The 13028-nt window shown below is 43.8% G+C and overlaps 1 protein-coding gene across 3 annotated transcripts in view; it reads right to left on the minus strand.

Annotated features, from left to right (window-relative positions):
* Nucleotides 1–13028, minus strand: part of LOC129829631 (voltage-dependent L-type calcium channel subunit beta-4-like) — a 52245-nt gene that overhangs the window by 15631 nt on the left and 23586 nt on the right. For 2 of the 3 annotated variants that reach the window (XM_055891440.1, XM_055891439.1), the window contains exon 1: nucleotides 900–2737. In XM_055891440.1, the coding sequence (XP_055747415.1) occupies nucleotides 900–2075 (1176 nt within the window). In that variant the 5' untranslated portion in view covers nucleotides 2076–2737. The other variant, XM_055891441.1, reaches the window with a different exon arrangement.

The raw sequence follows: 13028 nt of genomic DNA on the forward strand, positions 1-13028 counted from the left end.
AGTCTGTGGAGCTTAGAGAGAGATGTTAGTCTGACAGTCTGTGGAGCTTAAAGAGAGATGTTAGTCTGACAGTCTGTGGAGCTTAGAGAGAGATGTTAGTCTGAATGGCTGTGGCAGTGGAGCTTAGAAAGAGATGGAAAATGAATGTCTTGTGAAATAGGGGATACAGCCAAGCACTCCTCCTGCTTCTGCTGTCTCTGGGAGAGAGTGAGAGTGAGAGAGTGAGAGAGTCAGAGAGAGGCTGATGTATGCCTCTGGAGCATCCACAAAACACATTTCACCAGAGAAATGCATAAATATTTCATAGACACACAAAACAAACTGCTTGTCTCTCAGTCTGCATCCACACAGGAGAGAGAGAGAGAAAATGTTGAAGCATGGAGAAATTTGATTAAATTATAAGCCTTATTGTTGTGCAGATTTGTTTGTAGGGCTAAGAAGCTCAATACAGTCACATTGATGACAGTATCATCTTATATCCCATTCCTGACATAACCTACACATCATCTACTCTATATATTGTGCATGTACATCAGGCTGGGATTGTGAGTGGGCAGTACATTATCTTACTGTACCATAATGTAGTGTCATTTTGGCTCCCGAGTGGCGCGGTGGTCTAAGGCACTGCATCTCAGTGCTTGAGGTGTCACTACAGACACCCTGGTTCGAATCCAGGCTGTATCACATCTGGCCGTGATTTGGAGACCCATAGGGCGGCGCACAATTGGCCCAGTGTCGTCCGGGTTTGGCCCGGGTAGGCAGTCATTGTAAATAAGAATTTGTTCTTAACTGACTTGCCTAGTTACATTTAATTTACTAAAAAATCTATGGGCTTGGCCCAAGCTTAATGGGTCAAGGAAGGTGTGGTGCATGAGTGTGCGCATCGACCAGCCTCTCACCTCATAGCCTTTCAGAGAGGGCCCCACCAACACCACCGGCCTCATGGAAGGAACAACATCATATGGCGGGAGATGCTCTGTCTGCAGGGGAGACACACACTGGGCTTGAAATGGGCCAACACACACTGGGCTTGAAACGGGCCAACACACACTGGACTTGAAACGGGCCAACACACACTGGACTTGGAACGGGCCAACACACACTGGACTTGGAACGGGCCAACACACACTGGGCTTGAAATGGGCCAACACACACTGGGCTTGAAACGGGCCAACACACACTGGACTTGGAACGGGCCAACACACACTGGACTTGGAACGGGCCAACACACACTGGGCTTGGAATGGGCCAACACACACTGGACTTGGAATGGGCCAACACACACTGGACTTGGAATGGGCCAACACACACTGGACTTGAAACGGGCCAACAAACACTGGACTTGGAATGGGCCAACACACACTGGACTTGGAATGGGCCAACACACACTGGACTTGAAACGGGCCAACACACACTGGACTTGGAACGGGCCAACACACACTGGGCTTGGAATGGGCCAACACACACTGGACTTGGAACGGGCCAACACACACTGGACTTGGAACGGGCCAACACACACTGGGCTTGGAACGGGCCAACACACACTGGGCTTGGAACGGGCCAACACACACTGGACTTGGAATGGGCCAACACACACTGGACTTGGAATGGGCCAACACACACTGGACTTGGAATGGGCCAACATACACTGGACTTGGAACGGGCCAACACACACTGGGCTTGAAACGGGCCAACAAACACTGGACTTGGAATGGGCCAACACACACTGGACTTGGAATGGGCCAACACACACTGGACTTGAAACGGGCCAACACACACTGGACTTGGAACGGGCCAACACACACTGGGCTTGGAATGGGCCAACACACACTGGACTTGGAACGGGCCAACACACACTGGACTTGGAACGGGCCAACACACACTGGGCTTGGAACGGGCCAACACACACTGGGCTTGGAACGGGCCAACACACACTGGACTTGGAACGGGCCAACACACACTGGACTTGGAACGGGCCAACACACACTGGACTTGGAATGGGCCAACATACACTGGACTTGGAACGGGCCAACACACACTGGGCTTGGAACGGGCCAACACACACTTTGGAGCATAACTAGAACCCTGAGTTTTACTAGGTTTTTAGTAAGGCCCTGGTCAGATCATGTAGTTAGGGGTAACTCTGGGCCCTAAACGTAACCCTCCAGTCATTGAGATTAGAATCTACCAGTGTCATCAAATAAGAGCAAAACAGTTCGAAGTAGAGAGTATTTTATGACACAGCTATTCTTAATTCTAGCTCTGATACATAGTAGAATAATCTGCATTACAAACATACCTGCTTTTGCTTCTGTTTGGCTTGTAAAAACAAGAGAAAACACATTTAGCATGAAAGCTAATATGGAAGTCTATGGAGAGCAGATGGTGTAGTGTCTGAAGACAGGATATCCTGTCGCAACCTTCCAGACCCTTTTGTATTCATCCAGTACAATGCAACAACACTGTCAGAGTTGGAATCCGATTTTCAGCATCCTTCCGGAATTGACTCAATGGAAATGGAGTTGACCTCAACTCTGAATGCTGTGCATTTGGTTGATTGCTCTGAGTTTTAGGCTGGGTGTCTGTAAAGCACTTTGTGACAACTGCTGATGTAAAAAGAGCTCTACAAAATAAATGCGATTGATTGATTATGGATAAACATGCTTTGCTACATAATGAAAAGCAATTGATTCTGGTATGAGGGAGAAGGAGGTGGTCAGTCACCCAACAGCAGTCACTCACCTGCACTAGGTGGTGTGGATCTCCAGCCCGACGATGAGTTCGCCGCTTTCCTGTAGGACAACAACATGGTGCCGATGAGCAAGACGACGATTCAAGGACTATACAAGTCCCTTACCTCTCCTTGAATCCTCCCCTTGCATCCTTATGATACTCAAGGAATCGTTTACATGTCCTTGTTGAAGTTTTGAGGAGGCAGAGAGAGGATTGTAGAAGACGACACAAGGAATAGAGGAAAGACTACTGAGAAAGAGACTCTGGATGTAGCAGGGAGAGACGATGAACCCTGACCTCTGGGCCTGTTTCTGTTCCTGTTTGATCCGCATGGCCTCCAGTTTCACCGGGCTGGGGATGAAAGTTATGTCTGCCCCTTCCTTCACCAGCCGACCAATCCACCAGTCATTGCTGTATTTCTGCAAAGAGACAAAAATGGATTCCAGTCAAGTCAAAATGAAACTGTTGTCACTGCTGTTTCAACAATATGGCAGCAGTGGTTAATGTGGCAAATTCTTAGTAACCTCCGCGATAAAAATGCCTGTGGTTGTCATGGCCATACATATTGTGAATGTGTAAGGACTGGGTTACAATAGCTACTGTTTAAGATAACTGTAACAACTAAAGAAATGTCATTCTAGTGGTGATGGTGATGACGTGATAGTGATCGTTGATAATGACGCCTACTGAACTCCTCTCACCTCTTTTATGTGTAGAAAGTCTTTGGTTTCAAAGTTGATAGCAGCACCTTGGACAGGACAGTCCGCATCTAGAGCACCACAGTAACTCACGTTGGTCTTCACTGCAAATGCTACGGGTTTTAACTGGGGAGGACAGGGAGATACATAAAACAGTGTTTACGAAAGGATGCAGTGACCTGACAATATCCCATCCTATGGGGGTTTCTCCTTGGCTCTCTGGACCTGACTAAACACTGCTTTATTTTTATATTCAACCTTTATTTTACCAGGTAAATTGCCTGAGAACACGTTCACATTTACAGATGTTGGATCTTAATTTGATAACTATTTTGTTGCTGAGAATTGTCCGGCGCAAACTTGTAATGTATTTAAGGTTTTAAAAGGCTTCAAAAGTGAGTAATTTCCCATTTAAAATGTCCAACACTCATTATAATCCACATAATAATTCACAGTTACTGTTGCTGCAGGATTATTTTCCTGCTGTAGCAAACTGGCTCAAATTAAGATCCCACATCTGTTCGACCTGAGGAATAGTTGCAGGGGAGAAAAGAGGTTGAAGAAGTGTTGCTCACCTTGGCTCTCTCCATCTGCAGTTTGGCCTGATTAAACTCCTGTATACCTAAACTACTGACTCTTACCTTGGCTCTCTCCATCTGCAGTTTGGCCTGATTAAACCCCTGTATACCTAAACTACTGACTCTTACCTTGGCTCTCTCCATCTGCAGTTTGGCCTGATTAAACTCCTGTATACCTAAACTACTGACTCTTACCATGGCTCTCTCCATCTGCAGTTTGGCCTGATCAAACTCCTGTATACCTAAACTACTGACTCTTACCTTGGCTCTCTCCATCTGCAGTTTGGCCTGATTAAACTCCTGTATACAAAAACTACTGACTCTTACCATGGCTCTCTCCATCTACAGTTTGGCCTGATCAAACTCCTGTATACCTAAACTACTGACTCTTACCATGGCTCTCTCCATCTACAGTTTGGCCTGATCAAACTCCTGTATACCTAAACTACTGACTCTTACCATGGCTCTCTCCATCTACAGTTTCCCTGATCAAACTCCTGTATACCTAAACTACTGACTCTTACCATGGCTCTCTCCATCTACAGTTTGGCCTGATCAAACTCCTGTATACCTAAACTACTGACTCTTACCTTGGCTCTCTTCATCTGCAGTTGGGTCTGGCGCTTGGCTTCAAGCGAATTAACTAACTAAACTCCTGACTCTACTAACCCTGGCTCTCTAGGCCTGACTATCGGGTGAAGGAGAGGTTGCCTTCTTTGGCTCTCTCTCTCAGCTGCAGTTGTGTCTGGCACTCGACTTCAAACCAGACTTATTCCTGACTAAGGGCTAGATGAAATCCATAGTGCTGATGATCAGCACTGTAGTGCGATTTAAACGTAAACGTAAAATCCAGGTTGAGCTGAGATACTGTATGCAGCGTTTACTGTGAATGCAGGCTCCGCGAACACGGGAGCGATGGCTCTCTCCAACTGACTAGAGGTTAGAAGCCAGGTTACCTACCTTGGCTCTCTCCAGCTGCAGTTGGGCCTGGCGCTCGGCTTCAAGCCGAGACGCCTCTGGGTCGTCCTCCAGGGACACGTCGGAATCTGAGGGTCTACTAGTGTAGGAATCAGCTGAACCCTAAAGAGAGGGAGAGAGGGAGAGAGAGAGAGAGAACAGAAGGTTTACAAAGAAATTCTGCTAATTCTGCTACTCCATGTTTTCAAATTATCAACCAAGATGATATCAGTCACTTGCTACTTGATCTAAAAACACCTACTGAGGCCAAATCCAAGCTCTCAAAGTAGCCCATTGCGTCACTGAGTTGATAACCTGTCTGGCCTGGCCCTGGCCCCATGTGACCTGTCTGGCCTTGCCCTGGCCCAATGTGACCTGTCTGGCCTTGCCCTGGACCCATGTGACCTGTCTGGCCTTGCCCTGGCCCCATGTGACCTGTCTGGCCTGGCCCTGGCCCCATGTGACCTGTCTGGCCTTGCCCTGGCCCCATGTGACCTGTCTGGCCTTTTACTTTCTTCTCCAACACTTTGTTTTTGCATTATTTAAACCAAATTGAACATGTTTCATTATTTATTTGAGACTAAATAGATTTTATTGGTGTATTATATTAAGTTAAAATAAGTGTTCATTCAGTATTGTTGTAATTGTCATTATTACAAATATATATATAAAAATCGGGCCGATTAATCGGTATTGGCTTTTTTTGGTACTCCAATAATCGGTATCGGTATCAGCGTTGAAAAATCCTGATCGGTCGACCTCTAGTGCATAGATGATGTGATGGTGCATAGATGATGTGATGGTGCATAGATGGTATGATGGTGCATAGATGATGTGATGGTGCATAGATGATGTGATGGTGCATAGATGATATGATGGTGCATAGATGATGTGATGGTGCATAGATGGTGTGATGGTGCATAGATGGTGTGATGGTGCATAGATGGTGTGATGGTGCATAGATGGTGTGATGGTGCATCGATGGTGCGATGGTGCATAGATGGTGTGTCCGTTGTTCCGTTTTCTTGTGTGTTTATTGGTGTGTTTTCTATTGGTTGGTGTAATAATGTTTCCCTATGGGGGATTAATAAAGTACTATCTTATCTCAGCCATAACTTTGGAGACATGAACAGTATAACCAGGGTAGGTATCAAGTTAAGCCATTTAAATACCTCACCACCTTCTGAAAGAAACCTGGGAAGAGCATCACATCTATAGTAGAAGACATTGATTCCCTCATCGTATTGGCTCACTGTCAGCTAAACCTGTCATGGGTAAAAATAGAGCGGCCCCTCGGCCCCTCCTCAGTCAGTCTGAAACCCAACGTGCTGTACACTCACCGTCACCATCCTTCAATCCCCCATCTCTTCTCATTCCCAGCTGACCCACACACACACGAGAGGAAGACTGACTCCCCCCATGCCAGACTGATACACACCCACACACCACTGCCAAATATAGCTCAATAACAACGGCACAGTGGCAGGCAGTAGCCTCTCTCCACCCTTCCCTCCCTTTCTCCTCTCCCAAAACATTTTGTCAGTCTCGATCCAGAGCACAGCTTTTTTCACCCCCACTCCCCTTCTTTCCCCTCTCCCTCCGTGTCCCCCCCCCCCCCCATCCACCCTCCCATCCTAAACACACCAGGCTGGAACCAGCGATCCAGAGCACAGCTTTTTCACCCCCACTCCCCTTCTTTCCCCTCTCCCTCCGTGTCCCCCCCCCCCCCTCCACCCTCCCATCCTAAACACACCAGGCTGGAACCAGCGATCCAGAGACCAGTGTGGATATCATTTAAATATCAAAGCGAGCCACAGGGGCTTAGATCTAAAGATACTTCTGCAACAGGAAGAAACAAAGCTGAATTAACAAGAAAGTTCAGTTTGGTTAATAGTGCTGCGGATGGGAACAATACAAAATAGACTGAGTTTTAACATATCATCTAGAATTGTATGTTAATGCTTTATAACTGGTAATAAGCAACTATGAGACTTTATAATGCCTTATACTAATGATTAGTAGTGTTGTGGATGGGAGTGACTAATACACTAAATGGTTGTGTTTTACACATGCCTTTCTGCTTGCAGTAATGCCATCCGTCTATACGCCATCCTGTAGGCATAATTCATTCATTATTGATATCCATAGAGCCGAAGCGCCCTAGACTTTTGGGGGCCCCCCCTCCACCTTGCGGGCAAAACATTTTAGTGCCCCCCCCGTTCCCTGCCCATGGCAGTGGATAATTTATTTAGCAGTGTTTCAGAATTTCCAACAATTCTACACATTATGGAATATTCATATGATATCTGAGTGAGAGTGACAAAAAAAATATATGGAAAAGTCTAAACGGGATCCTTGGGACGTTCCAACTTTGATGTCATCCCATTGAAGTTTAAATGTAAAACGGTTAAGGTTAGGGTAAGGGTAAGGATAGGGGTTAAGGTTAAGGTTAGGGTAAGGGTAAGGATAGGGGTTAAGGTTAAGGTTAGGGTAGGGGTAAGGATAGGGATTAAGGTTAAGGTTAGGGTAAGGGTAAGGATAGGGGTTAAGGTTAAGGTTAGGGTAAGGGTAAGGATAGGGATTAAGGTTAAGGTTAGGGTAAGGGTTAGGATAGGGTTAGGGTTAGGGTAGGGATAGGGGTTAAGGTTAGGGTTAGGGTTAGGGTAAGGATAGGGTTAGGGTTAGGGTTAGGGTAAGGGTTAGGGATAGGGTTAGGGTTAGGGTTAGGGTTAGGGTTAGGATAAGGGTTAGGGTTAGGGTTAGGGTAGGGGTAAGGATAGGGGTTAAGGTTAAGGTAAGGGTAAGGATAGGGGTTAAGGTTAAGGTTAGGGTAAGGGTAAGGATAGGGGTTAAGGTTAAGGTTAGGGTAGGGACATCCCAAAGACCCCGGATATCACTAACTCAAAATCAATGAGGGCCCCCTGGAGGTGAGGGCTCATGGGTACATGCCCTTCGTACCCGGTCAGTAATTTGGTGACGATTACTCCATGGCTTTGATAGCTGGCTAGACTACTTTACCTAATAATCTAAAACATGTCAGCTGACACGGGATAATTAAGTGATTGTCAGTGACTCACATAACAAGTGGACAACTGATGATGGCTGATGCAGTACCAAATATAGAAATTGCACCTGGTGTATCCCACTTTTCTAACTTTCAACAGTCATTTGGGACCCCGGCTGAGTTCCTTAAGAAAAGGTTCTGCACAGAAGAGACATGGACATGTATGCAGCAAAACACAGTAACCAAAACGCATGACGTCACATACTGTAGAAGGGATTCTTATAAGAGACCTTTATCCACTAACCATATCCACTCTGGTGCAAAAGAAGCACACTGAAAACGAGATAGAGATACGGCTCTTGCAGAAAAGAAGAAGGTCATTAATATAATGCTAGAGACCAACACTACTTCTACATAATCAATCATGTTTAATCAATGTAGCAGTTTTAAATCAAATATCCTGTTATTAAAAAATATAAATAATCATGGCTCATGTCGTGTTTATGTGCTATCTGAGGGGCCCGACCTTGGTGTCTTAGAATATTCAGATTTTCACTTCTCCGCTCTGTGAATCTTAGCAGTACAAAACCTGTGGTTCGCTTTGCAGAGAAGTCTTTATTGTCAAACACTCAAACTCTAGTTGAATGAGATCATTTTCCGATTTGAACAATTATCCAAAGCTTGAGCCACTGTGTTGTTCAGAAGACTACTGTAGGCTACCTTCAGTGCAGACACAAGTCACAAAACGTTTACTTCCTTTTCTTCCCCTCAGAGGAAACATGAGCCTTTAACAACAATCACTGCAACATTCACCGTATCTAATACCGGAGCTTTTAAAGATCACCTAAAAGACCTAGCCGCCAACCACAAAACACATCTATACAGTCATATAATACTGGGAGAGACACAGGATCCTAGAAGGGGATGACATTCAGAGAGATAGTTATATGCATATGATTCCCACAGCCTGAGGGCCATCCCATGACCATTCATTCCCTGAAGTATTTACATTGTATATAACTTACTAGTAATACATAGTGGAACCATCATTATAGTATTTACATTGTATATAACTGACAGTAATACATAGTGGAACCATCATCATAGTATATACATGGTATATAACTGACAGTAATACATAGTGGAACCATCATCATAGTATATACATGGTATATAACTGACAGTAATACATAGTGGAACCATCATCATAGTATTTACATTGTATATAACTGACAGTAATACATAGTGGAATCATCATCATAGTATTTACATTGTATATAACTTACTAGTAATACATAGTGGAACCATCATCATAGTATTTACATTGTATATAACTTACTAGTAATACATAGTGGAATCATCATCATAGTATTTACATTGTATATAACTGACAGTAATACATAGTGGAATCATCATCATAGTATTTACATTGTATATAACTGACAGTAATACATAGTGGAATCATCATCATGGTATTTACATGGTATATAACTGACAGTAATACATAGTGGAACCATCATCATGTTGTTGTTTATTTATTAGACATTCTTTCTTTATTTTTCATCTTATTTTGTATTTATTTAAATGTATCGGCCGAAGATTCCACAATACAACAGCAGTAGTGTTGTACCTGTATACATGATTATATGTACTATTATTATTACTACTGGAATGAACTGGATTTCATTATCCTCAGTGCATTGTACTGTATTTACTGAAATGGTAGTAGTAGAGATATTAGAGGTAGAAATGCTACTAGTGGTAATGGTAGTAGTAGAGATATTAGAGGTAGAAATGCTACTAGTGGTAATGGTAGTAGTAGAGATATTAGAGGTAGAAATGCTACTAGTGGTAATGGTAGTAGTAGAGATATTAGAGGTAAAAATGCTACTAGTGGTAATGGTAGTAGTAGAGATATTAGAGATAGTAATGTTACTAGTGGTAATGGTAGTAGTAGAGATATTAGAGGTAAAATTATACTAGTGGTAATGGTAGTAGTAGAGATATTAGAGATAGTAATGCTACTAGTGGTAATGGTCGTAATAGAGATATTAGAGGTAGAAATGCTACTAGTGGTAATGGTAGTAGTAGAGATATTAGAGATAGTAGTGGTAATGGTAGTAGTAGAGATATTAGAGACAGTAATGCTACTAGTGGTAATGGTAGTAGTAGAGATATTAGAGATAGTAGTGGTAATGGTAGTAGTAGAGATATTAGAGGTAGAAATGCTACTAGTGGTAATGGTAGTGGTAGAGATATTAGAGATAGTAATGCTACTAGTGGTAATGGTAGTAGTAGAGATATTAGAGATAGTAATGCTACTAGTGGTAATGGTAGTAGTAGAGATATTAGAGATAGTAATGCTACTAGTGGTAATGGTAGTAGTAGAGATATTAGAGGTAGAAATGCTATTAGTTAATTTTCCATGTTTTGCCTTTTTATTATTTATTCAATTTTTCTATTTCTACTATTGACTGTTACCATTTTATTGTTGTTATTTATATTATTTATTAATTATTTTATTAATATTTACTATCATTTTATATAATTATTCTTCATTGTTTTATTTGATTGCTTTGCCAATATTGACGCAATGTTTTTCATACCAATAAAGGAGCTTGAATTTGAGAGAGAGAGAGAGAGACCTTGTGTACAGGTAGAACTCTTTTGGCTTCCATGTAGACTATCTAACACCCTCACAGAATAAAGCCTCTTCTCTTTCACACAGCAACAACTCTCTTGGCCAAAGAAAATAAACACGAGGTAGTGACATGCAGTAGCAGTAACATAGTCTGTCCAGCAGGTAGAGCTGTACACATTGCAGTGAGTCAGTGAGACAGCCTCTCTTAGTAACAGCGTGTTATAACACCACTTTCCCCAAATAACAGTTCAGAATTTCCATTCAGCCACTCACATTCTGTTTTCTGAAACCACATTTTTGTTTGATTGAGAACACGTTTTAGTTTGAAAATGAATTGCTCATAAAAGCTATACATATACTAATATCTCTCACGACATGCCATAGCAATCTCCAAGCTCATCATTAAACTGGAGGCCCTGGGACTAAACCCCGCCCTGTGCACCTGCATCCTGGACTTCCTGACCGGCCGCCCCCAGGTGGTGAAGGTGGTAAACAACACCCCTGCTTCGCTGATTCTCAACACTGGGGCCCCACAAGGGTGTGTTGCGTGCTCAGCCCTCTCCTGTCTCGCTGTTCACCCATGACTGCGTGGCCAAGCACACCTCCAACTCAATCATCAAGTTTGCAGATGACACAACAGCAGTAGGCTTGATAACCAAAGATGACGAGACAGCCTACAGGGAGGAGTGTGGTGCCTGGAAAACAACCTCTCACTCAACGTCAACAAAACAAAGGAGATGATCGTGGACTTCAGGAAACAGCAGAGGGTGCACCCCCCTATCCACATCGACGGGAAACGCAGTGGAGAAGGTGGAAAGCTTCAAGTTCCTTGGCGTACACATCACTGACAAACTGAAAGGACCACCCACACAGACAGTGTGGCGAAGAAGGCGCAACAGCGCCTCTTCAACCTCAGGAGGCTGAATATATTTGGCTTGTCAACTAAAACCTTCACAAACATTTACAGATGCACAATCGAGAGCATCCTGTCGGGCTGTATCACCGCTTGGTACGGCAACTGCTCCGCCCGCAACCGCAGGGCTCTCCAGAAGGTGGTGCGGTCTGCCCAACGCACCACTGGGGGCAAACTACCTGCCCTCCAGGACACCTACACTACCCAATGTCACAGGAAGGTGTAAAAGATAATCAAGGACAACAACCACCCGAGCCACTGCCTGTTCACCTCGCTATCATCCAGAAGGCGAGGTCAGTACAGGTGCATCAAAGCTGGGACCGAGAGACTGAAAAACAGCTTCTATCTCAAGGCCATCAGACTGTTAAATAGCCATCACTAGCACATAGAGGCTGCTTCCTATATACATAGACTTGAAATCACTGGCCACTTTAGTCACTTTAATAATGTCTACATATCTTGCATTACTCATCTTATATCTATATACTGTCTCCTACTGTATCTTTTTCTATGCCGCTCTGACATTCTTGTCCGTATATTTTTGTTTTCTTAATTCCATTCCTTTACTAGATTTGTGTGTATGGGGTATATGTTGTGTAATTGTTAGATAAAACTTGTTAGATATTACTACAACGTCGGAGCTAGAAGCGCAAGCATTTCTCTACACCCACAATAGCATCTGCTAATCACGCGTATGTGACCAATAACATTTGATTTGATTTGTTGTACTATTCTATATCTTTTAACTGAATTGAAACCATTTCATAATTTCCAAACTCAGTATTAACCACAAGTATCTGAAACAAGATAGCAACATGCAAAGTACAAAGTGGAGCAACAAAGTCCAGGGAGGTAAGATGAAAAGACAAAACGTTCCTGTATGTCCAAGGGGGGGGGGGGGACAAAAGGAGGGAGGAAGAGAGGGAGGGGGGATGCTGACGAAGTGAGGGAACAAGAATAGACTTTCTGCTGAGGTAGGTAGAGCGCGTTGAAAACATGAGGAAGGGTTGAGCACAAATGAGAGGAGAGAAGGCGAGGTACCAGAGGAGGGGAGAGGGAGGAGGAGTAGAGCATTGGAGCATTAGATTAGAAGAAAGGTACCAGATTGGGGAGACAGAGAGCAGATGGAAAGACACACAGGTGGACTGACGCTGAGACAGACACACAGACTGAGTCACGGACAAAGGCAGAGAGAGAGAAAGAGACAGAGAGCATCACAATACCTTATTACCAATTAGTTCTGTAGCGCTCGAGTCGGACCTGCTTCTACTGCTGCCTGCTCTCTCTTCCCCTCCATCTCACACACGCAGACCCCCCCTCCTGCTTGTAACTGTGTTTAGAACCCCTCCCTTTACATTACTCATATTCCCATTGTTTACAACACATCCTCCTCTATATAATAACACTCTATGATCTCTATATGATAACTCAATGTGATAACTATATGATAACTGTCTATGTGATAACTCACCATGTCATAACTCTCTATGTGATAACTGTCCAT

The sequence above is a fragment of the Salvelinus fontinalis genome, chromosome 31, assembly GCF_029448725.1.
Source record: "Salvelinus fontinalis isolate EN_2023a chromosome 31, ASM2944872v1, whole genome shotgun sequence".
Lineage (NCBI taxonomy): Eukaryota > Metazoa > Chordata > Actinopteri > Salmoniformes > Salmonidae > Salvelinus > Salvelinus fontinalis.